We start from the raw sequence: 24,597 nt of genomic DNA on the forward strand, positions 1-24,597 counted from the left end.
ACTAAAATGTTGTGTTGGGTATTATTCTGTCTCTTGTTAAGACATTTTTTTACAGTTAAAAGTGCATACAAAAGCCCTGTTTTAAGCTTAAGGACCACCCACTTCTACATTTTACATAATTCAAGAATTGTCTTAGGGTGTATGATCTTGGCAGAATTCCTTATGTATTTCATAAGAGCTACATTCCAAAACCCTTACTGACGGTGAGCAGCACCTTATTCCAGAAGTGCTTATATAGATTTCAGTGGGAGCACTTGTGGAGTAAAACACTCTTCAACCTAAGTTAAAGGTATCCAAGTCTGTCCCTAAATCTCATTTGCTGATCTCTGTTATTCTGACAGGAGGAAAGTTTTAGGAAAAAATAGCACTTACAAATTATACATTATTTCAGTTTTGTGCATGAGTTACATCCTCATTTATCTTTGTCAAAACCAAAATAATTTCACAACTGTGGTGTGCCTGACTCAGCAGGGGAGTAGAGGGACAAGTGGCTCATGTGAAACTTTTTATTAGCTCCAGTCCCTGCTCCTCACCAAAATCAAGAAGTACAGCAACCCATGTGCTTTACGGAAGAACATGTAAGTAAATCTTTAGGGTTCTATTTGAAAAGGGCTTGAAGTGGAAAATCAGTTAACTGTTTGTAACTATTAAGTACTGATTTTACACTGTTAAAAATTAAATTAATATTCCAGGACTAAGGATTCACTTTAAGGACCAGCTCCTCAGCTGGTGTAAATTATGTTAGCTCCGGTAAAGTTAGTGAAGCTACAACAAATCACACCAGCTGAAGCGCTGATCCTAAATGATGGCACTGAAATTCAGCTCTGGGCTCTTTCCAGAACATAAGTGGTTCAATTGTACATTCATACAAATATTTGGGGAACTAATCTAAATACAAGTTACATTTGGGATTTCCCACACAATTAACTATGGCTGCAAACAAACAAAAAATTACATTTGTGCTTGAAGTTAAGCATGTTTTTAAAGGTCTGCAGCATCGGGGCCTGCATCCATAACATTGTGGGGTGTTGATAGCAATGTTCCTACTAGAAAAATTTATTCCTTCCTCCATTTTCTTTTAATAGCTGCAAGACATACTATTGCCGCCCCATGGCATAATCACTATGTGTCTTCTGTGAGCATCTGGCTCAGTCCTGGATGTGTTTACAATGGAGAAACTTACTAACCTAAAGAATAAAATAAATCCATTCCACCTTGCACTATTTATTATCTTTACTGAGTCATACACCTCAAAGGTGGTCTATTGTCCTTTGGTTCTTATTAAGAATGTGTGGTGTTTAGATGCATCTTTGTTTTTGTCTGTGTATGGATAGTTATTGTACCTCATTTTCTTTGTATTGCTGTATGTTTGCATTTTAGTTACACATTCATGTATGTAACATTATGCATTGTAATTGATATGTGTGTTGTTGCCTTCGTTCCCCTCTCTAAATACAATTTAAATATACGAACTTTCCATTGAACACCAAGGGCCTGACTGAAGTCAGTAAGGGTATGTCTACATTGCAATGAAACACCAATGGCTGGCTTGTATCAGCTGACTCGGGCTTGTGGGGCTGCAGGGCGATAAAATTGCAGTGTTGACATTCAAGCTCAGGCTGGAGTCCAGGACCAGCCTGAGCCCAAACATCGACACTGCAATTTTATAGTCCCACAGCCCAAGTCAGCCGACATAGGCCAGCCGTGGGTATTTTATTGCCGTGCAAACATACCCTAAGAGTCTTTCCATTGACTTCTGTGGGCTTCTGGGCCAGGCTCTAATTTCTGTGCTGAATGCCCCACACTTACCAAGCAAACAGAAGTTTTAAGCAACTTTTCTACATTTATTTTTTCTCTTCATAAAACCCTCTTAGCATTTCCTGGTACTTCTAAAAAGGTGAAATAACTACTCTAAGTCTCAGTGTAACCCTGACGGCTGAAACTGGGTGGAGAGATGGGAGGGGAATATTTTGAAACTTAGATGTGATTTTGTTTTTCCTACTTTTATGTATTCTGTGGATTTTAAAGAACAAATTAAACAGTATGCAAAGCACAAGTATAATGCATGAGATAAAATCACAATGTAAAATGCAGCCACTAATACAACTTTTGCTTTATATAAAAATACTGTGTATTGTCTGGGGAATGGTTTCATAATGCCACCCTTTTCCTTATGAGTAATCTTTTCCCTTCAAGTAGCTGTTGAAATAATGGGGCCACTTGTGGTCAAACTATGCTTGACTTTTATATAGTCATGAAGCAGACTGTGATTATGCAAGTACCCTCACCCCACCCGACAACTTGTGTATGGACTACGCAACATTTCAGTCCTTGGGCTTTTCCCAAGCAAAGACTGTGTCAAAATGGAGTAAGGACTTCAGTATTTGACTGTATGCCTTTACGATATTCAATCATGGCTTTCAAATGAGCCATGTTTATATTGTCTAGTGGTTTGATTTAGAATTTGTACTGACAAGTCAAAATATTTTGTGGAAGCTAGTTGATATTAGCTGGCAAATTCCATTAATTTTCTCATTTTTATGAGACAGAATTTTGCATGCTCCTTCCAAGGTGAAAGTCATTTTAAAAAAAATCAATAAAGAATTTGGACGAGGGTAGTGAAGCTGTATATCAGTAGTATAGCTCTCATTACATTATATAATGTAGCAGTCCACAACATACAGAGATATTTTTAGAAATATCCCCGTGTTGGTCTCCTTTCCCTTCGGCACCACTGATAAGTCTTGTCTTTGATTTTAGTGCTAGAATATGAATGTGAAATATAAAGGAATGGCTATATTATCGGTGAACAAGAGATTGGGAGAGGGTACAAGAAGCAACCTCCCTCACCTGTGATCCCGCAGAGGCAACAACTACAGTGAGCTGGGGAGCACAGGCTGGTATAATGCTAGACTCCCCCAAAAAAGAATGCTTATTGCCCAAGTTCTTCCATACCCGACAGAGGAGAAGGGGCTGGAAAAAGGTGTGTAGAGAGCATGTGCTCTAAAAGAGTGACAGAACTCCCGTTCTAGCAGAGGGATTGTGGCTGAGTGAGATGACGTTCTCCAGGAACTTCTGGTACGATGCAGTTGTTCTTCATCCCACTTCAACAACAATGAACAGTGTCTGAAGACTACAATCTGGGCTAAAAGCCCTTTGCCAATATTCTTGTCTTTCATTTAAAAATGAGATTAAATACTAGTTCTTATCTCTTCCAGTCTGTAATCCTTACATCATCAAGACACATGACAAACATTAAATGCCACTGGCATCACTCTCATAATTAATCCTTACAGTACCCAGCAAATTAGATGATTATGAGGATTCCTGTTTTAAATAGCTAAATTACAGGGGGGGGGGGAACTGAGGCAGAGATTGAGTGACTTGCCTGAGGACACAGGAAGAATCAGGCCAGCACCAGGAGTAGAACTCAGCAGTCTCTGGCTCCCATCTTTTGCTCGGATCACTAGGATCCACCTTCCCTCAATAGTATAATATATAGATGCCGACAAAAAATAGGAATCTAGGGGGAGGAAATTGCTTTCCCAGACTGATTTCTCTTTTTGTTATGTATAATGGCAATCTGTGTATGCTGGAGAATACAAGGATAACCATGCTGCATTGTTGAAAGGAAGATACAGGACTTGTAAAAATGAAAGGGCAGGGTCGCTGACGGGCAAAATGCTCCAAAACTAGGCAACAGACACAAAAGGATGAGACTCTTTGCTGGAGGGCACTTTGCCTCTATAATACAGTAGATATAGAGGGGTTGTTCTTTTCCCTCCTACTAAAATGCAACGTAGCCATACTTCAGCATAGCTTCACTGATTTACTTTTTCCATATTAGAAGTTCCAGAAAGCTCTCAGAATTTACCAAATGTTTTAAGGACTGACGCATGATTTTTAGCTGAACCATTTCACACAGATCCGTTTCTAATTCTGAACCAGGGTGTAAATTTCTAGTCCCAAAGACGATCAGCTGGTCAAAAGAGCGAGTAGCTGATGCAACTCCAAAGAGTTTTTGGCTTTCAAGGCTTTTTTTTTTTTTTTAAGGAAGTCCCCAGTGTTCACCCTGTATAGTGATCCTGCTATACTCAGGTGATGACATTTTATATTTAAGAATTGGGTGGTGAAGGAATAAAACAAACAGCTGCTGAGCAGGTGAGTTGCAATCAGTGATCTAGATGGTGTGATTTTGGCACTGTTCTGAGTAGGCTGTGAGGTGGAGCTGGAGGGACTGGGGACAGGATTGTGCACAATTGCTTTCCGAGCACTCCCAAACACAGGCACTGTACTGACTGCCCTGGGTGACTATGGAAGGAAAATGGGGCTGCCAAGGCTGAATCCCCACTCTGTCACTTTGAGTACAGAAGATGGGGGCCTGCAAGGAAGTTAAAAATTAATGCTGGCCACTCCAGGCTTGTATTAAACTCCCAAGGTTACAGCTTTTCTCTGACCTTGGCTTGGCTGCCACCACCCAAATGCATGCCCCCCATTAGACCCAGGAAGGCATACTCGGGCATTCTTCCCTGTGGGGTACCCTCAAGCCCTTTCACACACCCTTCCCCCGGGAAGAGCTGAGAAAGAAAACAAAGGAAATTAGCCATTACTACCAGCTAATCAAACAACATGCACAAACCTCTTAGGACATCAAAAATCCAATCCTGTTCTTAAGGTAAATTTTAATAAAAACAAAAAGGAGGAAAACACATCTGGAACTTAGGCTTTTGCTAGATTTTAAAAGAGCAATTCTAAAAATTAAGCACCCAAAATAGCTTTCTTGGGGTTAGCTTAAGGTTACAAGCAAACAAAAGCAGGTGGGGTTAGCACAGAGGAGATCCACAAGCCAAAACAAAGAAATAAACCTAATCTAAACATGCCCAGTCCAATGATTTCTTCTAGGTATGAAGATGAATTTTTATACCTGGTTCGAGCCTTACACAGAATTCCTGCTTATAGCATTGCTTCTCTCTATTTCCTTCTCCAGAGAACAACAGACAAAAAGAAAGTTTCTTTCTCAATTTTAAAAGTTCTAGCCTTTGCATTGGCTCTTTTGGTCAGGCGCCCACTCCTGATCTTTTACCTGTGGGCTTGTTAACTCTTTACAAGTAGAGCAAGCAGAGAACTGACACCAAGAGGGGATTTTACAGCTGGCTGGCTGGCTGGGTGTTCGTAAAAGAGAGCTTCTTCCCCCGCCCCCTTGCAGACACTCACTTCATTTATCACAGGGGCCATGGGACTCAGATCACTAATAGCCCCTTGTGAACTCCACACTGTGTATCAGCACAAAGACTAGGGACAATCTGGCCCCGTATTTGCTAAACTTTAGCAAAGTGATATGCAAACACATGCCAATTTTGCAACTCATAACGACAGCCCATTCTTCCTGGAATTAGATATTCAAGTTTGTTTTCAGAGTGTATGCATATTTCATGGGTGTCAAATATCCACCATCCTGGCTCTAATGCTTTTCTTGTGTCCAAAGTCTTGCTTTGGTATTTCTCTCTCTTTCATCTCCCTAATTTCAAAAGCTATCTGAGGCTTGGTCTACACTATGCGTTTAAACTGATTTTAACAGCGTTAAACTGATTTAACACTGTACCCGTCCACACTACGAGGCCCTTTATATCGATATAAAGGGCTCTTTAAATTGGTTTCTGTACTCCTCCCCAATGAGAGGAGTAGCGCTAAAATCGGTATTACCATATCGGATTAGGATTAGTGTGGCCGCAAATCGACGGTATTGGCCTCCAGGTGGTATCCCACAGTGCACCACTGTGATTGCTCTGGACAGCAATCTGAACTCGAATGCAGTGGCCAGGTAAACAGGAAAAGCCATGCGAAATTTTGATTTTCATTTCCTGTTTGCCCAGCATGGAGCTCTGATCAGCACGGGTGGCAATGCAGTCCCAAATCCAAAAAGAGCTCCAGCATGGACCGTACAGGAGATACTGGATCTGATCTCTGGATGGGGAAACAAATCTGTTCTATCAAAGCTCTGTTACAGAAGACGAAATGCCAAAGCGTTTTAAAAAAAAATCTCCATGCTACACAGTGCTGCGTGACAAGTGTAACGGGAAGCCAGAGACTCAAATGGATGCTCATGGAGGGAGGAAGGGTGTACTGAGAACTCCAGCTATCCCACAATCCCCAGCAGTCTCCGAAAAGTATTTGCATTCTTGGCTGAGCTCCCAGTACCTGTAGGTTCAAACACATTGTCCGGTGTGGTTCAGGGAATAGATCGTCAATTTACTCCCCCCGCCCACGGGAAAGAAAAGAGAAAGAAATTGTTTCTTGACTTCTTTCAATGTCACTCTATGTCTACTGAATGCTGCTGGTAGATGGGATTCTGCAGCAGTGAAGAGCAGTATCCACTCCTCTCCCCTGTCTAGTGGCAGATGGTGCAGTAGGACTGGTAGCCATTCTTATTATCAACCCGTGAGTGCTCCAGGCTGGCTTCAGGTGAGGCTGGCCGGGGGTGCCTGGGTGAAAATAGGAATGATTCTCGGTCATTCCTAGTAGATGGTACAGAATGGCTGGTAACTGTCCTCATCATAGCAACTGGGGGCTGAGCTCCATCAGCCCCCTCCTTTTCCTGTGTAAAGAAAAGATTCTGTCCTGCCTGGACTATCATAGCAGCGGCATGCTGGGCTCCTCTTCCCCACACCCTTAATGTCCTGCCTGGACTGTCATAGCACCGGGAGGCTGCCTCCCCCTCATTTTATCTCACTAACAAGTCATTGTTTCTTATTCCTGCATTCTTTATAACTTCATGACACAAATGGGGGGAGACACTGCCATGGTAGCCCAGGAAGGTTGGGGGAGGAGGGAAGCAACGGGTGGGGTTGTTGCAGAGGGACCCCCCCGTGAATGGCATGTAGCTCATCATTTCTGCGGGATCTAACACGGAGCAGCTGTGCTCTGATACACTGGTTCTCTACTATACTTGCCCCATATTCTAGGCGGGACTGATTCTATTTTTAGAAACCATAAAGGAGGGATTGACTCGGGGAGTCATTCCCAGTTTTTCCTTTGCACCCCCAGCCGATCTCCGCCAGGGGCAGCCATGATAGCAGCAGACAGCCCAAAAGGACAGATATCCATCATCTCATTGCCAGTTTACACCAGCAGCAGACAGTACAGAACAACTGATAACCATCTCTGCTATCATGCAAAAGCAAATGAATGCTGCTGTGTAGTGCTGGAGTATCGCCTCTGTCCGCGGCATCCAGTACACATATGGTGACTGTAAAAAAAAAAGCTGAACGGGATCCATGGTTGCCGTGCTATGGCGTCTGCCAGGGCAAACCAGGGAAAAAGGGCACAAAATGATTGCTGCTGTTGCTTTCCCGGAGGAAGGAATAACTGATGACATTTACCCAGAACCACCCACGACAATGATTTTTGCCCCATCAACCCAGAATTCTAAGGGGCGGGGGAGACTGCGGGAACCATGGGATAGCTACGGAATAGCTACCCACAGTGCAACCCTCCGGAAATCGACGCTAGCCTCGGACCATGGACGCACACCGCCGAATTAATGTGCTTAGTGTGGCTGCGTGCACTCGACTTTATACAATCTGTTTTATAAAACCGGTTTATGTAAAATCAGAATAATCCCGTAGTGTAGACGTACCCTTAGATCCAGGCAATCTTTTCTGTGTTGTATGCTGATTCCCCGGCCATGTATCACAGCCTACATATTTTATGGGAGTATAATCATTAACAAACAATAATGCACGGAAGTATCTATATAACAAGGAGAAGAGGAATAGAAAATATGCTTGTGTTAAAGGGATGATGCAAGAGAAATCAACCTTATAATTTGTGATTATCTCACATTTGAGTGCTTGTCTTAATGTAACATTAATGCTAAAAAAATCTGCATTTGATTTATATAATTATTCATTAAGGAACAGAAATCCAGATCTTTTCAGTGTCCTGGGTCAGACCCTCAGTCATATCTCTATTGTGGCCCTCCAGTTCCGTGCTTGATTCCACTGTGGAGCTATGACAATTTTCACCAACTGAGAATCTGACCCATAGAACTTACCAAAGCTTCACCATCGGAGCTTGCAGTCTCCTTGATCTGGTTTGCAGAAATTTGGATTTCACAGTTTATAAGATTTGCCTGCTTCCTTAGCAGAGCTTAAAAATTCCTTGTACCTTCACAGAGGACTACAGCCCGAAGTATCTTAGGAGTTTCACAGAAGTTCTCTGAGACTGAAAAAAATTGAATACCAGATCTATTTAACGTAACTCATTGGGGGCTGGAGTATTGTAATATGGGCAAGAAAGGCAGGAATCCTCCCACTGAAGCTGTGAGGTGAAATCTGTGCTGCCCTTTAGATGCTACACCAGCCTAATAGGTGGAGTAGCTTCCACAGTCCTGGACCCACTCCCTTTGCTGAGGCGAAAGACTAAAGTACCTGCATAGCTGAAAATCCTCTGATCCCTGGCCCTCTGCTGATCCACCTCTGTCCTGCCACCATGCACGTGCCTACTATTAAAACTTTAATACGTGTATTAGTTTTCAAGTGTAGATTAAAGGTTTCCCTATTAGATGAAACTATAATAATCCATTTACAAAATCCTGCTACAATAATAATACATAAGTAATCCCTTACCTGTGCCAGCTACCAACATTTTTGGTGGCTTCAGAATATGGCCACCAACTCTTGCTGGTGGCCACACTCACACTTTTTCATAAAATACTTAATCAGCTTTAGGAAAACCAAATAAATATGCACAAATTACAATGATTTTGAGATGTATTTATTTATTGCTAGCAAGTCAGTCTGTTGTGAAAAGTGATATTAACAAACATACACGTATCACTTTTCACAGCAGTCTCACTCAGCCCTGGCAAGCCTAGGGACAAATTGAGCCCTGAATGGAGAGTCAGGGAAGGCAGTGGGGGCCAGGGGAGATGGAGGCTGAGGGAGTAGCAGGGGGCTGGAGCCTGAGGCCCTGCTGCTAGAGCCTGAAGTCTTGCAACTGGAGGCCGGGGCCCAGGAATGGAGCCTGAAGCCATGTGGCCTGAGTCTAGGATCTGCCGTCGTGCAGCCAGAGCCCAGGGCTGGAGCCCGAAGCCCCATGTCCAGAGCCTGCCACCCAGCCAACCCAGGGCTGAAGCCCAAAGCCTGAGCCCCACTGCCCCTGGGAAGGCAGGAAACTCACTGGCTGCCTGGTTGTCCAGCGTTGTGGCCCAGGTGAATCCAGAGGGGGGCAGGATCCAATCCCTGCTGGTAGCCCTATCAACCAACATCAAGGCAGTGCATCCAGGTGCAAAAGGTAGGGGCACGAGGAGGGAGCCCTCCCTCCTCATCACAGTCCAGGGGGCTGTGGCCACAAGAAAAGCCTCTGGTGGCCACATCTGAGAAATGCTGAACTAGACTACATACTGTAACCAGTGATGAGCCACCAAAATCTTAACAGCCGGTTCCCGATACAAAGTTCTGATATAAGGGATGTGCCACAGTATGTATTTTTTGTACCAATAGAGTTACCAAACATCCATATTCTCCTGGGAGGAATTTTTAAAATTTTTAAGAACCAAAAAGCCTGACATGTGCAGGAAAATATGAATGTATGTTAACCCCACCTAAAATTCTTTTTTAAAAAGATGGGCCTGAACTAGAAATGAGCTCTGGTTCACATGTGTGGGTCCCCGCCACTCCCTGGGGGTGTGCTAGGATGACCAGATGTCCCGATTTTATAGAGACAGTCCCAATTTTTGAGTCTTTTTCTTATATAGGCTCCTATTACCCACATCGCTGTCCCGATTTTTCATACTTGCTGTCTGGTCACCCTAGCGTGTACATGTGTGGGTCCCAGCTGCTCCCTTCCCCCCTCATTGAAGCAGGTGTGCAGGGTTACTGCCTTGGGAACTGCAGGGCACCAGTGGACGTGGCGCATGGGGCAGGGCTAGCTGGAGGCAGGGGGTGTGGGGCTGGCTGGAGGCAAGAGGATGTGGGACTGGCTGGAGGCAGGGCAGGGGCTGGCTGGCTTTGGGCAGGGCCATAGGGAGGTGCACCAGGGGTTGGCTGGAGACAGAGGAGTGCGGGGCTGACTGGCTTTGGGCAGGGAGGTGTGGCAAGGGCTGGCTGCAGGCAGGGTAGGGGGTGCAGCAGGGGCTGGCTGCGGGCAGGGTAGGGGGTGCAACAGGGGCTGGCTGAGGGCAGGGCAGGGAGTGTGACGGGCTGGCTACGGGAAGAGCAGGCGATGCGGCAGAGGCTGGCTGTGGGCAGGGCAGGGGTGCAGCAGGGGTTGGCTGTGGACAGGGCAGGGGGTGCGGCAGAGGCTGGCTGTGGCCAGGGCAGGGTGTGTGGCAGGGGTTGGCTGCAGGCAGGGCAGGGTGTGTGGCAGGGGCTGACTGTGGGCAGGGCAAGGGGTGTGGCAGGGGATGGAGCAGGGGCTGTCTGCAGGCAGGGTGGTGTGTACTCATGGGGAGAGCGGCTCGGAGCAGCCCAAGCAGCAGGACACAGCCTAGGCCCTGCAGAGCAGCCAGGGACCCACCAGGCAGCAGCGGGAGCCCCAAGGCCAGGGGTTGTGGGAGCAGCAGTAGCAACAGGACTCATATCCAGGGCCAGCTGGCAGCCCACATGGCTCCCACAGTGCAGCGCCCCCGGCAGCCAAAGATGTAATTACATCACTTCCCGGCCAGAGCCCATCAAAGCCGCAGCGTCCTCTCACAGGGAAGCGGGTTAACAACCAGTTCTAAAACTGCTTCAAAATTTAACAATTGGTTCACGTGAACCAGTGCGAACTGGCTCCGGCTCACCACTGACTGTAACAGAGTTACTGTGCTGGCTGGATCTATGCATGTGTGTCACATCCATAGACAGCCCCTAAAGGCTGCAGCTCCTCCCTTCTGGAAGGAACCCTGACTCATGGAGTAACATTGAGAGGAATTTTGCAGCAACAGGGTGTGATTCTGTCCCCTTTTCCAATAATAAACACATGCTCTGCTGTGACTGAGCTCATGTCCTCATTCTAAGGACTCTGTCTGTGTGTACGAACCCACACAGCAATACAGACAATACATAAGGAGATGAGAATGCTCACGATAGATAAGATAGGAAGGAACATATTTCCTAGTGGCTAGGGTAAGAATTTGGTTTCGTCTATGTTCCCTTCTCAGTTCTATCCCTGTGTCACTTATCTGAAGCCTTACATGACACCTTCTATCTGAAGGTCCCAGAATACTTCACAAACATTAATTATAACTTTCCTCTGATGTGTCTAGCATTATAACTACCAACTGCTACTGCACTCATTTTATAGCTGAGTAAACTCAGGAACTGAGATTAAATGACTTCTCCAAGCCTGATACTTGTAGGGATTACGCATTTCCAAAGAGCTGTTGTGCACCCTAAATTCCCATTGAAAGTCAATGAGCACTAAGAGCACAAAGCAGCCATTAGGTTATGCTCCACACCTGAATGGCCAAGCCACAATGAGGCAATGACAGAGTGGAGAATGGAACAAAGCAGTCTCAGACTAGAACACAGCTGGAATCAGGCCCCTGCTCTAACCACTACACAACTTGCTCCTCTCTTACTTTAAACTTGTATCATATGCAAACCTGGTACTGCTAAAACCAAACAAGTAACAACAAGGAGAGAAAAAGACACGCAATACAGTGAATGCTTCAGTGAATTCATATACTCAAGCGCGAGTAAAATACTGTATTTGTGTGAACTATTAGCCTAATTACTGGTAACCTGCTGTGTTCAGGCGAAAGAAAACCCAGTGTAATATCTTCAAATGTTTTTTGTAAAGACAACAGCTTCCTATTACAGGCCAAAATTGCAATAGTTTACCTTATTTAATTGGTATCTGACATCATAATATGTTAAAAGTTTAATATGCGTATGAATTCATCCTGTATTTTTGGAGAAATCTCACTATTAAAAACATATTGTAAAAAATGAAGGGAAAAAAAATGCGGTTGCAGGAAACATATTATTACCTAGCAAATGTTGAATTGTGATTTAATTTCACAAGAATGCTCTAATTTAAACACATACGTATGTATTCACACACAGTGGCACATAGGAAATAAGGTTATAGAGGGCAAGAGTGGGTCTTTAAGGTTATAGGGTTACCACATGTCCAGGTTTTCCTTGACTCTGCCTCTTTTCCCTTTCTCTGTTTGGGAGGATTTCTCAAATAACATGCAATGTCCAGGTTTTTGCAGAGCTGGCAAGCTGCAGCTCAGAAAATACTCCAATTGGTTTGCTTCCCAATTGATCTCTCCCCTGCATCCACAGCTGATTGGTCCATTCCTCTGCAAGCCACAACTGCTGAATCCCTCCCACACAGGCCCCAGCTTCCAGCCCTAGGTCAGGAGTCCCGAAGGGAAGTGTTGACTGACAGCTGTTGCTGCATCCTGGGCTTGTGCCAGCCATCCTGCCACCTTGACAGGAAGCAACACTGTCCCCCACCTCCAGTGAGTACCCCCTCCACAGGTACCCCATCTAGCTCCCCCTCCTCTCTTTCTCCCCCTAAATACCCCCTCCCCTTTCCCTGCAGCTCTTCTCCCTCTGGCAGTGTCCTTTTTTGGGAACCTGAAATATTAACCCTCACTGTATGTATTAAGGGAAATATGTAGTTGCATTGCCCTGGGAGATGGTATGGTTCTTCCTCCAGGGCAGGGGGAAAGAGTACTTTGCTGCATCCCATTTCAGAAGACAGCACACTCCCTCACTCCCACCCAGACAGCTCCATTGGCTGGTGCACTGAGGAAGGGGATGAACCCACTCAGTTGCTCACAATGCAGTGTTTTCTCCAGGAATTGAATTCGGGGGGGGTGTTTGAATTTACAGAGGGGGAACCTCAGGGCTGATGAGGGGTGAGACCGTGAGGATGAAGGTGAGTTGTATGACACCATAGTAAAAACTGAAAAATGTTTCATGACCATTTTATTAGATTTAACTCATGTTTTAAAATCATGACACAAATTAAAGTTGGCTACTCAAGCTTTCTGTAAAGCACTACGTCTACATCCTTCTTGGTTTCTTGTTATAATTTTGCACAACTCTGTTAATGAACTTCTTGAATGCAATGCATTCATCTTTGGTGGCTTCTTGTGTGTCCGGAACTTCCATTCCTTCAACTGATATGCTCATTAGTTAGTTCACATGATCAGGCAGAAGGTGACTTCTTTCAGAACACAAAATTCTATTCAGTGATGAAAAAGAACTCGCAACTGTAACTGTTGTGACTGGGAGTAGCAAGAGATGAATTCCTACTTCTTTCATCCCAGGAAACATAGCCTAAAGATCTGGTTGAGCCACTAGTGATGATAAAATAGAAGTTGAAGTCAAATCTCCATTCATTCATCGTATGATATTCCACTCTGTGTTCAAATTCTCTATCCTGTCCTGAGCACATGGCAGCCCCATTGCTGGTGGTGCTTCACTCCACTCAACTGTCTGTGTTTTATAGGACAGGGATCTGTAAAAGCTACATAGAGGCTGAGTAGAATCTAGAAGTTGCTGTTGTAGATTTTTAAGAATCAAGTCTGTGTACTTTTTCAGATGTCTTAAACACTTCTTGTCCTCTTCATTTAAGGATTCAGTATAAATGCCTTCATTAGTCAACTTCTGGACTGAAGTCTTTGCTTCTTCCAGTACTTTTTCAATGTATAGCTCTCTGATTGATCCAAATGTAGCTTCTATTGCTGGACAAAGATCTTCTACAGTTGTAGCAGATGTCTGGATGGCATTGTTTAGTGACCCAAGCGGTTTCAACAGAAGACTTACAAGAGAGAGAATAGCAGTAGTCTTCTCTGAACTTAGTAGCAAAAGTAATCCACCGGCCTCAGTACTTAGAGCCATCCCATCTTGGTAGATATTTTCCAAAGCCAGTAATAACAGCTAGAGTAATTTTAAGACAAGAGCTAAGGATCGCTCATGAGAAAACCAGAGGGTTTTCCCAGGTTGGACTAATTTGAACTTTAGTCCCAGAGTATCTTCTATATATTTTCCAAGATATTCAGTCTTTTTGGACTTTTGCTGAAAAAAGAACATAATGAAGAGATTAAATTTACGGATTTTTAATGTCTTTTGAAGAGTCTGCAGCTCGTACTAGTGCTAGTTGGACTAGATGGCCTCTGCAGTGTGTATAGGAGAGATTAGGGTTACACTTTTCTCTGAGCAAAGCTTGTACTCCACCATGTCTTCCAGAGGAGTTTGCAGCACCATCAAATGCACAAGCAGCCATCTGTTTGGGGTCCAATTTACAAGCATTTAACAAGGGATAGCTCAGTGGTTTGAGCATTGGCCTGCTAAATCCAGGGTTGTGATCTCAACCCTTGAGGGGGCCATTTGGGGATTTAGTTGGGGATTGGTCCTGTGTTGAGCAGGTGGTTGGACTAGGTTGCCTCCTGAGGTCCCTTCCAACCCTGATAGTCTATGATAGTCTAACTCTTCTAAGATGTGGGTTGTCACAGATGCAGCCGATGTGTCTTCTATAACTTGAACATCTAGAAATGCATCTATTGACCTACCACTGACATCAAGATAATGTACACAGTGACTTAATATTTTCCCTTTTGCTTAGGTGCATTCATCAGCCATGTATGCAAATTTTTTGAATGTGGTGAGAGAATTGTTCACTTTTTTAACTGTTGAGTCTTTCACTGTGGCACCACATGCTCTTAGTCAGTCAGTTGAGTTTCTTGCAGAAAGATAGTGAGCATTTGCTGGTCTTGTTCAGAACCAGTGTTCAACTTCAGGATAAACAAGTGACAATGCACTTAACATTGGCCTCCAGTTTGCAGTGTGTGGTATCCCTTGCATAAATAGAAAGTATGATGCCACAGCTATGTTTGTTCGCATGAACTGTGTTGTTTTTCCAGCATTCTTAACAGCCTCATTAACACTCACTGGTGTTGTCTTTGGTCAGTGGAGACTCAGAGTTCAGAGGTGCTTTCACGTGAGTTTACCTCCCAGGTGGGGGGCAAGAAAGTACCTTGCTTGTTCCTCCAGCTGCTCACTGTTTGCTCTGGCCACTGTTGTTCATTGTGCCACCATTCACTCCACCGCTCTGTTGTCAATGGCCCTGCGCCATCACCTTCTGCTGCCACCTCTCACTGTGACCTCTGTGAGTTGATCTCTCGAGGTTCCACGCAGCTCTCAGTGATTTCAGCTGAGCTCTCAGTAGGAGAACCTCTCTGCTAGTGCAGACTGGGCTGTCTCTTCCACAGAAACACTGTCCCACAGCAGATCTAAGCACTTAGACCTGATTATCAGTGATTTCAGCTGTAGTGGGCACTTAAAACAAGAGACTAACATGGAGCCTAATCAGCTCTGTCTTTAAACAGTGGAGAGGGGCAGGTCAAATAGTACTTTTGACTTAGGCAGACCATCAAGCAAAACACCTGTCCCCACCCTCTCTCTTGATACCCTCAATCAACACAGGCTAAGTACAGTTCTACTGCCCTTTACTCATACAATAAGAATAACAACATTTCATTCTCCCTGCCACCCCCGCATTCAAGTGATTTGTAACCCAACCCCAGCCAAAATCTATCACTTGGGCAACACAGCCCTGTTTGCTGGATACCTAGGTAGATTAAGTGTGAATGTAAATACAATCTGGTCCTGAAACCTTTCCCCCCAGCCACCACTTCATCATCAGCTGTCAGGGAGAGCTCATTTAGACTTTGCTTACAGATCATAATTTGAAATGATTAGGTTGGCCAACATCACCGAAATGAATGCACTGACATTGTCATAAAAAACAACAGCTGTATAAGGAAGCTAATCTATGTTCATACTTTTCAAATCTATTATACTTTTCAGATACACGTATTTAAAAGCATATACAGTGTATGATAAAAGTGTGTATTAATGTTTCAATTTCAATTCAAATGTCCAAACAATCACTAAATTGGCAAGACTGCATGTAACTAGTTTATAAAACTTAGGGGTGGGGTGTTGGGAAAATTCAGGAGGGATGTAGGGAAATACCTGTCACAATGGGAAGTACTGCGAATGCATCTTCTGCTCGCAGCTTCTGGCAAAGCTAACATAACTGTGCAGGGGAGTATGTGTGTGTTTGAGGAGAAGGGTGGGGCTTACTCTCATGCACTACCCTGTAGCATGAGGACCCAGTCTAGGCCAAAATGAATATATATATAAAGTCAAACACTAAATCTATATATATACAATTTAAGAAAAAGGACGCAAATATTTTGAAAAATGCTAAAGTATCTTTTGGTTCAGCCACTTTGCCAATACAGTTGGTGAGTGGTGAAGGACTGAATGGACATACAGATGGAGCTATCCTTTTGCACCATAGAGATGGTTCTTCTGGTTCGGAGTCCTCTCTGGCTGCCCCATTCTCTCCCCCAGCCCCCTGCAGATTTTGTAATGCAAAGTGTTGTTTGTCAGTCAGTTGAAAGCATATTACTAATAGACTGCAGCTAACTGTGACTAATGGCATGTTTTGTTTTCCTTTATTTCTAGTATGAGCCATCAGTGGATTACCAACCTTCAGAAGAAAATGAGAATTTTTGCCTCAGTAACTCAATACATTTGGAGACTTTTTGTATCAGAGAGGAAGCCTGGCTGGAAGAATCTGTTGGAGCTTTTTGCAGTTTGCTCTACTGTTAGCTTCATCATAAGCAGCTTCTTATTTCTTGGCATGAATTCCTTTCTAGCACACTATCCTTTGGTTTCCTTAGCAATTTCTGGGTCCACCTGGATTGGCCTGTCTACTGGGTTGTGTTCCTCCAAGCACATGCGCTGCTTTGGCATGCTGTTTGTTCTTTCTTGCAGCTTGCGTGAAGGTAGAAATGCACTTATTGCTGCTGGGACTGGTGTCGTGGTAGCTGGCAACATCCAAAGTATTTTTCACAACTTAAAGATATTGGCAGACAGTATAGCTTGCAATCTAGAGATTGAGCAATTTTCCTTTATAAAAGACTATATGAAAATAATTCAGTGGATTTATAATGAGACTAAACATTTAAGTATCCCAGTGGAAGAAGTAGCATCACTGAGTGACAAATTCAATGTCTCTTACTTAATTTCAGATGAAGATTTGAAAATGAAGTTAAACAGCACAAAACAAGAAATCCTGAGTGTTACTAACGATATATCTTCTATACCGCCTTATATAAACCAGGGGTTGTTGCCTATAATAGGAATCCTTCTAGTTCCTCTTGGCACATACCTTTTCTTAAGAAAATTCTTGGGCACTCATAGTGTGAAGTTTAAGAATATTTACATTACAAAACAGTTCATTGAATTTGATGAGCACCAAAGGCAGCAACAAAAGCTCTGTGTTCTTCCACTCAATAAAAAAGAAAGAAAAAAGTATGTGATAGTCCCATCCCTCTGCCTTACACACAAGGAAAGGAAAAGCATAGGACGCATTCTAATCCCTGTATTTATTAATCTTTGCATCTGGGTTCTGTTTTCAACAGTAGATTATTTGCTTTACTGGCTAATTTTTTCAGTGAGCAAGCATCTCCAAGCATTACCAGAGCTAGAGGTTAATTTGAAAGTCAAGTACCAAGTAAGTATCTTATCTATAATACAATATATTGCTCCTGATAAGTTTTAGTATAGAAAAATTCCTCTTGACTTCAGTGGATGCTCGATCGGGCCCATAGATACTTCCTTTGACTTTTTCATTCCAGAGAAGTCACCATTACCCATCCATTCATGTATTCATGTATTTCTAGTAGGGTTATTACCATAGTGTCTGTGCAATGCTTCAAGTAATGTTGCTGTATGGGACCAGACAATTCTCTACTCTTTCTTTGGTTTCATATTTCTAGGGGAAGATATGTAGTAGAAGGGACAGTTTCACCAGCCAATCTGTATGTTGATGTATTGTGGGGAAGGTCCACACAGAGAGACAAATTTTGCATTGCATTCTAACAAGATGCTCTCTGGTGCTATGGAGTTCCAAAGAGAGGTCCTTCTGCTTGAAACAATCTGTCCTTTGCTCCCAAGAGCATAACCCTGGAAGCCTATTAGTGATAAGGTCTCTGTAGGTCACCACTTTTATAGTAAATGATATCACCATGAAAGTGACAGAAGAGATGTCTCTGTGTGCAGCTGAGTCGTTTAAAGATTTCACCATTTAACAGAATACTGAATCACTCAGGAGCAAATGTTAAAACTGTTTTACCAACCCCACTGTGTTCCTCAAGTATATTGAACAGTGACACTTATGCATGTATTCAATGCAGTCTCCATCTTGGATCTGCTCCTGAGTGAGGAAGAAGATCTCTGTGGCCACATTTTATTTAAAGAATTTATAACATAGAAATGGCTCCCATCTAAAAGAATCACCCTGCAACTTGCAGTAGGCCAAAGTAGGGTGCCCCAAACAAAATCAGTCAGGTAAACAGGTGGGGTGGCAACTTTACTCTAGTTGGACCCTTACACAAAGTAAGTTCCAGGTCATGTCCTCCATAAGGAACTTCCAGCCTCCCTGTGGTTTCTGTTCACAACAGCTTCCCCTTCATAAATTTGTGCCACTTGCGCCCAATCACCACAAGCTTTTTAGCAACAAGTTACCCTGAAGCTTCACATAGTGTTTAAATATGAAATCTTGGGAGTGTGACATTACTGAAAGATTGCTTAGGGAAGGATTGAAATCAGAATATTTTAAACAGGAACCAGTACCCTGACACAAAATGGTAACGCTCTTGGTTTATCACAGAGGAAGGCAACAAATGGAAAATATATCTCAGAAGAAAGCTCTAGTGTTTAATTCCTCTTTATGAATAGCTTCATTTCCTTTTAAGCACACAGGGATTCCTGCTCTCTATACACAATATTTTTTATACTGGAGGCCATTTTAACAATTTATACTCCTTATTCTGGGCTGCTTTACCCATAACAACAGCATCATCAGCCACCCAAGCTGACTAACAGGCATTGAAAGCTTGTGTGCTAGGAAGAGGATTCCACCTAAATGTTCTATGCATTTTCTAGTAATTTGCATTCTAAATACCTACAGTGGATCTAGGGTGACCAGATAACAAGTGTGAAAAATTGGGACAGGGGGTAGGGGGTAATAGGTGCATATATAAGAAAAAGCCCCAAACATCAGGACTGTCCCTATTAAATCAGGACATCTGGTCACCCTAAGTGGATCTCACAATGGAATGCCACAGGGAGGGAACAATCAACATTTTACTCTCACATTCTTATACTTGCAAACAAAGTTTGTGATCCTGCAAGCTGCTTCATGGGTGAAGCCACATAGACATCAGTGGGGCCTGCAAAGGCACAGGAGGTCTGCCCACCCAGGGTGGCTTGCAGGATTAGGGCCTAAAAACCTTACATAAAGTATACAACTTCTTGATCCCCTCAAAGGGATTTCAAGATGTTTAACTGTGTGTACAGTGTAGCACATGTCCATTCCTCTACTGTTAATTTCTTGCTGCTCAGCAGGTACAATTCTTCTTACTTCCTCTTGGGGTTAAATGTGCTAACACTAATCCTGCCGCCCCCTCCCCAAAAAAATTAGTTAATTTATACAAGAAGCAATTATAAAAATCTCAGGTGTTCTGAAGAGGAGAGTTCTTAAAATGAGGGAAATAATTAGGTATTTTGCTTCAAGTTACAACCAAACAGAAAGGGATTTAAAATTACTTAATATTTGATCTGCCAAGACATTTTTTTTCTTTTTCTCACATGTGTCACATATTTTACTAATTTCAATAAATAAAATTAAATTGATGGCCCATCTTCAAAAGGGAAGTATAGAAGTCGCTCACCTTAAAAACCTATACTAAAATTCAAATCCACTGCCTCTCATATTTCTGAGGGTGTTCTACAATGCTATGGAGAAAAACTGAGTCCAGGTTTCACTCCCCATTACTGCTCTTTTATTCCCTAGCCAGTGAGCACTGCAAAGGATGCTCATATATAGGCCTTGAAATCAATTTGCAAAGCTTCTGAAAGTATGTTAGCATAAACAGTATAATGGAACGAACTATGGCAGCTCTACTGCACATCATGACCACTCTGATCTTCACAGCAAGCATGGGACACAACCTCAGATCCCCCTTCTTCAAAGGGACAGACTTCCTGCCTCTATAAATTCTGAGCAATAAACATGGTAGGCCTGGGGAAGAGAGATGCTCTCGGCTCTGAGCAGAAGGCTTTACAAGGAAGTTCCCACACCCAGATCCCTTTGTAGGTGGCAGCCCCCACTCACACAGAGGACTGTTGGGGGAACATCCCCCAGCACAGCAATAGGTTCTGTAGGAAGGGCGAGAGGAAATCCCAATGCAGTGGGTTTCATGAAGATGCTGGTCCACCACCCTCCTGAGCAGTGGTCTTTCTGTGTATAATGGTCCCTCAGCCTTCCCAATCAGTGCACTTTATGGCACTCTCACACCCTTCTTACTTTCCCAAGCAGTGGCATCTATGAGTGTGCTTATCTCCACTTCCACCCTACTATAAGCAGCAGGCTCTGTGCTTCTTTCTTCCTCCCCACCCTGTTACAGGAGTGGATGTGGATGGGGTTGCAAGGGAATGGGGCTACTAAGAGGCAATTGCCTTAATCCAACCCTCGCTCCTTCCTCTCCAAAGACAGAGAGCTGTTTGCTTTTTAAGACTTGTAACTGCAGCTGGTCAAGGATTTTCAAACAAAATGTTTTTCCTATGGAAAACATGGTTTCTGCACAATCAAAGATTTCTGTGGGAAAATTGAAACAAAATGTTTTTTGGATTGGGTTTTTCCCCAATTGAAACATTTCGGTTTGTCTAATCAAATCTACTTATACTGCTGCAGTCTGTCATGGAACTTGCAGTTTGCGGGCTTCATGCCCTCATTTTCCCCTATTGGGTGGACTCCCTGTCCAGGTAACATACATGATACATTGCAGTTTCCCCTCTGGGTGGACCACTGTGGGATATAATGGGAATCCCCTGGCCACAGTACATCATGGGGGATGTAATCTGACTGGGGGACCTGACCCAAAGATGAGAATGGGGATTTGAGGCAGCAGAGTTGCAACTTCTTTGAGGCAGTGGGGCAGCTCAGGTGAAGGAATGCAGTTCACTGAGCAAAAGCAAAACGTTTCTACATTTCATTCAGGACTTTTCATTTCCCCAAACACTCAATATTTGAGCTTGGACATAAGCAATTGTCAAAATACCACAATTTCATGGAATGGAGATTCTGACTTGTGATCAGTTCTACCTGCACTGGACAAATGAGCAGTACTGAGTCTCTGTAATAGAGGGTGGTAGTATACAAACAGGATAATCTATGTATAATCCAAACTGTGCTCTGCGGAGAGCTGTCTGGTCCCATAGAGATGGATTTGACTGAACAATGTAGCCTTCTGATTACTGCTCAGTTTTCTGCTATGTGGGAAATGAGTACAATTCCTAGTAGATTGGAGCCCAGGCTGCAAAGTTCAAACCTTTATTTCAACTTCCTTGAAGTCTATGGAATTTGGATCCTATGAAGTGGTTCTAATACCCTGTAGGCAGGTATCCACATAAAAAAAAACACCCTATCTTCACCACAGTTGGCCCCATAGTGGTCAGTCTCAGAGATAGAGGCCAAAGACTAGTCAAGCAGAATGAAGCCTGCAACCTCTTGAGCACTTTAATCCTGATAAAGACAGGCACAATCTGGCTTCATTTTTTGTATCTGTGTTTCATACTGAATATCTTCTGTGGTCTTTCTTCTCTTATCCACTGGCTCATTTACACAGTACCTTTGTGAATAAATTTCCCTCACCCCTTCTTTAGCTGTTAATCATCAGACATATCAAAGAGATCAGAAAAAAGCAACAAAAGTTACTGGGTGAGGGATGGGGGCAGAGAGAGTAAATTATGAGGAAAGATCAAGCAGCAAAATACCACTTTAATTTACACCTCTGTAAAGATGGACTAAAGGAGAGTGTAATTAGCTCTTGCCTAACTGAAAGGTAAGCAGAGACTTGTCTACACCAGAGAGGAATAATTGACATGGTTTACAGTAGGAAAAGGATAAAATTAAGGAGAGGGACAATATCATCAAGGAAAAGTTCCTGACAGTTTGACCCCTTAGACTGAGGGACTCCAAAAAGACTTGGTGCAAATCCTATCATTTGGCACATTTCACACACAACTGGGGATTCACAAGTAAACATACCATTATGAACAATCCTTCATTGACAGGAGATGGGCTAGATCATCATGTCTAATACAGATCACTCTGCACAGCTGAGTATGAAATGCAATAACTATTTTAAAAGAAATTAATAGGAACTAAAACCAGCTTTTTCCCCCATACAGAAAAATGAAAACATGTTTATTTTCAACAAAGGAGAGCACAAGACAACAAATGTTTCCTTTAACTCTTCTCTATTTAAGCATGAATGCCTCCCTAAACCAGAGTTTTCACTCTCCTCAACATGGCTCCAGCTTGGATGCATCATCTTTTGTCTAATAATATTTGCGTTATTCTCCACCACCCTGATGCAACTTAAAATACTTGTGTCAACTTCATTTTATCCCAACATAGAGATGGAACGGATACATTATCTGCATAAAAAAATACTGAGAAAAAGATCAAAGATTCCACAGGAAAATGTAAAAAGGAAATGGAATTCATTTGCTACAAAGGTAAGCCATGAATACTATGGAAAAAAAGCTCTCTCTTGCACGTGCTCTCTCTCACAATAACTACACAGTTCAGATTCAGATGCAGATCAGAATTTTTCCAAAGTCCACGTGTAGCTGAATCCAGGGTTTTGTTCTGCTTAATCACAAAGGCCCCAGTTCAGGAAAATACTTAAACATTAGCTTAACTTTAAGCATATGCTAATATGCTTTCCTGAACAGAAATGGATTTTAGTACATGCTTAAGTGTTTTCCTGAATTGGGGCCAGAGGTAAGTTGCAGTTTTATCACCATGTTTCCCTATCCACACAACACTTGAACTATATTAGAACACACAGGCACACCTAAACAGGCCAGATAATCATGCACTGGCCCTGTGTCTTCATATGTGTGTGGAAAGTGCCTACTTTATAAATGGTGTTCTCATGATCCAAACATGAAATAACTGGTATTAATAATCAGCTTCTTACTGTTAACAATGTTCAGTTTCTAGCAGATCAATTTGCACTATGGTTAATGCAGTTCTGTGTGTAAAACACAATTGAATGGATACTGCAAATAGCATATAGCGAGAAGAACTTTTTATTTTCATGTGCAAAAAACAATGAACTACCCACATATATATGTTGTAATGGATTTCTATGCAAAAAATAGCTCTTGGCATTTAAAATGCTGGATGGCAGGGTCTGTGAAGGACTGGTACTCAGTGGTAACATGTCACTAACCCACCTTTTCTGTCTTCTCAGTTCCATTTCTGGTTCCCAGTATTCAAGGCAATGGGAATGGTCAGGAAGAAAGAAAAAAACATGATAAACATCAACAATGTTTGAAAAAGGCCAAGTAACCTTTTGGATATGTTCACAGTTCTTTGGGTTAACAGGTCCCCGTATATTGCACCTGTATTGCTCTTGCTTTTTAAAAATATTTCCATAAAGTGCTACCAGTTAATTTGCATATTATATTTACATTTTCAATAAGTAAAAATAGATGTCAAAAGATAGCAGCCTGCAGTATTTTGGTAACATTTGGGAAACTGTAATAATATTTAATCCTATTATTTAATCAATTTCAACTCTGACTCTGCACTGCCTTGCACCTTGTGCAGATATTTAGGACCTGATTCCCATTCCTGGTAAAGCCACCATACATTGTTGTGGCAGTATTACCCTGTAATTTACATTTGCTCCTACCTATTTTACAGTAACACCACAGTGTGTAAAGTGGCTCTACTGTAGAATAGGAATCAGGTTCTTAGTCTCCAATCCAACTTTAAGCATGAGCTGGCCCATTGAAATCACTGATCCTAACATATTTTCAAGTATCTTGCTGAACTGGTGACCTTACACATATGTGAAGTGAGAGCAAGATGCTACTATTTTGAACCAATAGCATCTGACAAGCACTCTGGACTCGTTTTACACATACATAAATGCCACAAAGTGCAAGGCACTGGAAAATCAGGCCTTCTGTGTCCTTGTTTTCTCTTGGACTAACCAATACTCTCCAAACAATTTCAGGGAACTACACTGGTCATATATAAGATTACAGTAATCAAAGTTTGCCTGAACCACCTTGATTCTGGCATTTCCTAACTTTCTTCTTGCAATATTAATAATGTTCTGTGAACATAGGGGTTTTATTTTTGTAATTTCCTAGATTTTTAAAAAAGAAAACTGTAAAAACATAAATTCCATCATGTGTCAGCTTGTCGATACCCACATTATTCATCTGCAAGGTGAGAATCTTTAGATCTATCACACAGACCTCTGACACTTGAACTAATGGAGTAACTGACAGCAGAAGTAGGTTGTTATCCTCTATGTGGACAAGCACTAGAGGGGAATGAGACATATACTTTGCCAGAACTTTACTGATAGTAGAAGAGTGGTGAGACTCAAAGAATCTTGGGTTCCATTCCAGGTCCTGGAGTAGAATGTGCTCAAATGGGGACAGAGAATCTCTGCTCATTTGCCTCAAGATTGACCTCTCCTGTCCC

At 42.8% G+C, this 24,597-nt stretch overlaps 1 protein-coding gene across 1 annotated transcript; it reads left to right on the forward strand.

The window, feature by feature from the left end:
* The first annotated feature begins 528 nt into the window (after window positions 1–528).
* Window positions 529–24,265, forward strand: DCSTAMP (dendrocyte expressed seven transmembrane protein). The gene is made up of 4 exons (XM_030549597.1): window positions 529–578; window positions 16,479–17,532; window positions 22,275–22,604; window positions 23,348–24,265. The coding sequence occupies exons 2-4, from the start codon at window positions 16,480–16,482 to the stop codon at window positions 23,429–23,431; spliced, it is 1,467 nt and encodes a 488-aa protein (XP_030405457.1). The 5' UTR covers window positions 529–578; window position 16,479; the 3' UTR covers window positions 23,432–24,265.
* Window positions 24,266–24,597: the final 332 nt, after the last annotated feature.

The sequence above is a fragment of the Gopherus evgoodei genome, chromosome 2 (genome assembly GCF_007399415.2).
Source record: "Gopherus evgoodei ecotype Sinaloan lineage chromosome 2, rGopEvg1_v1.p, whole genome shotgun sequence".
NCBI lineage: Eukaryota > Metazoa > Chordata > Testudines > Testudinidae > Gopherus > Gopherus evgoodei.

Bases quoted from the DNA above. Each gene is read 5' to 3' on its own strand.
- DCSTAMP (XM_030549597.1), top strand. From the start codon at position 16,480: ATGAGCCATCAGTGGATTACCAACCTTCAGAAGAAAATGAGAATTTTT. The intron at 17,533-22,274 runs GTAAGTATCTTA...TCCCCCATACAG, and splicing joins ATTTGAAAGTCAAGTACCAA to AAAAATGAAAACATGTTTAT. The intron at 22,605-23,347 runs GTAAGCCATGAA...CTGTCTTCTCAG, and splicing joins GGAATTCATTTGCTACAAAG to TTCCATTTCTGGTTCCCAGT.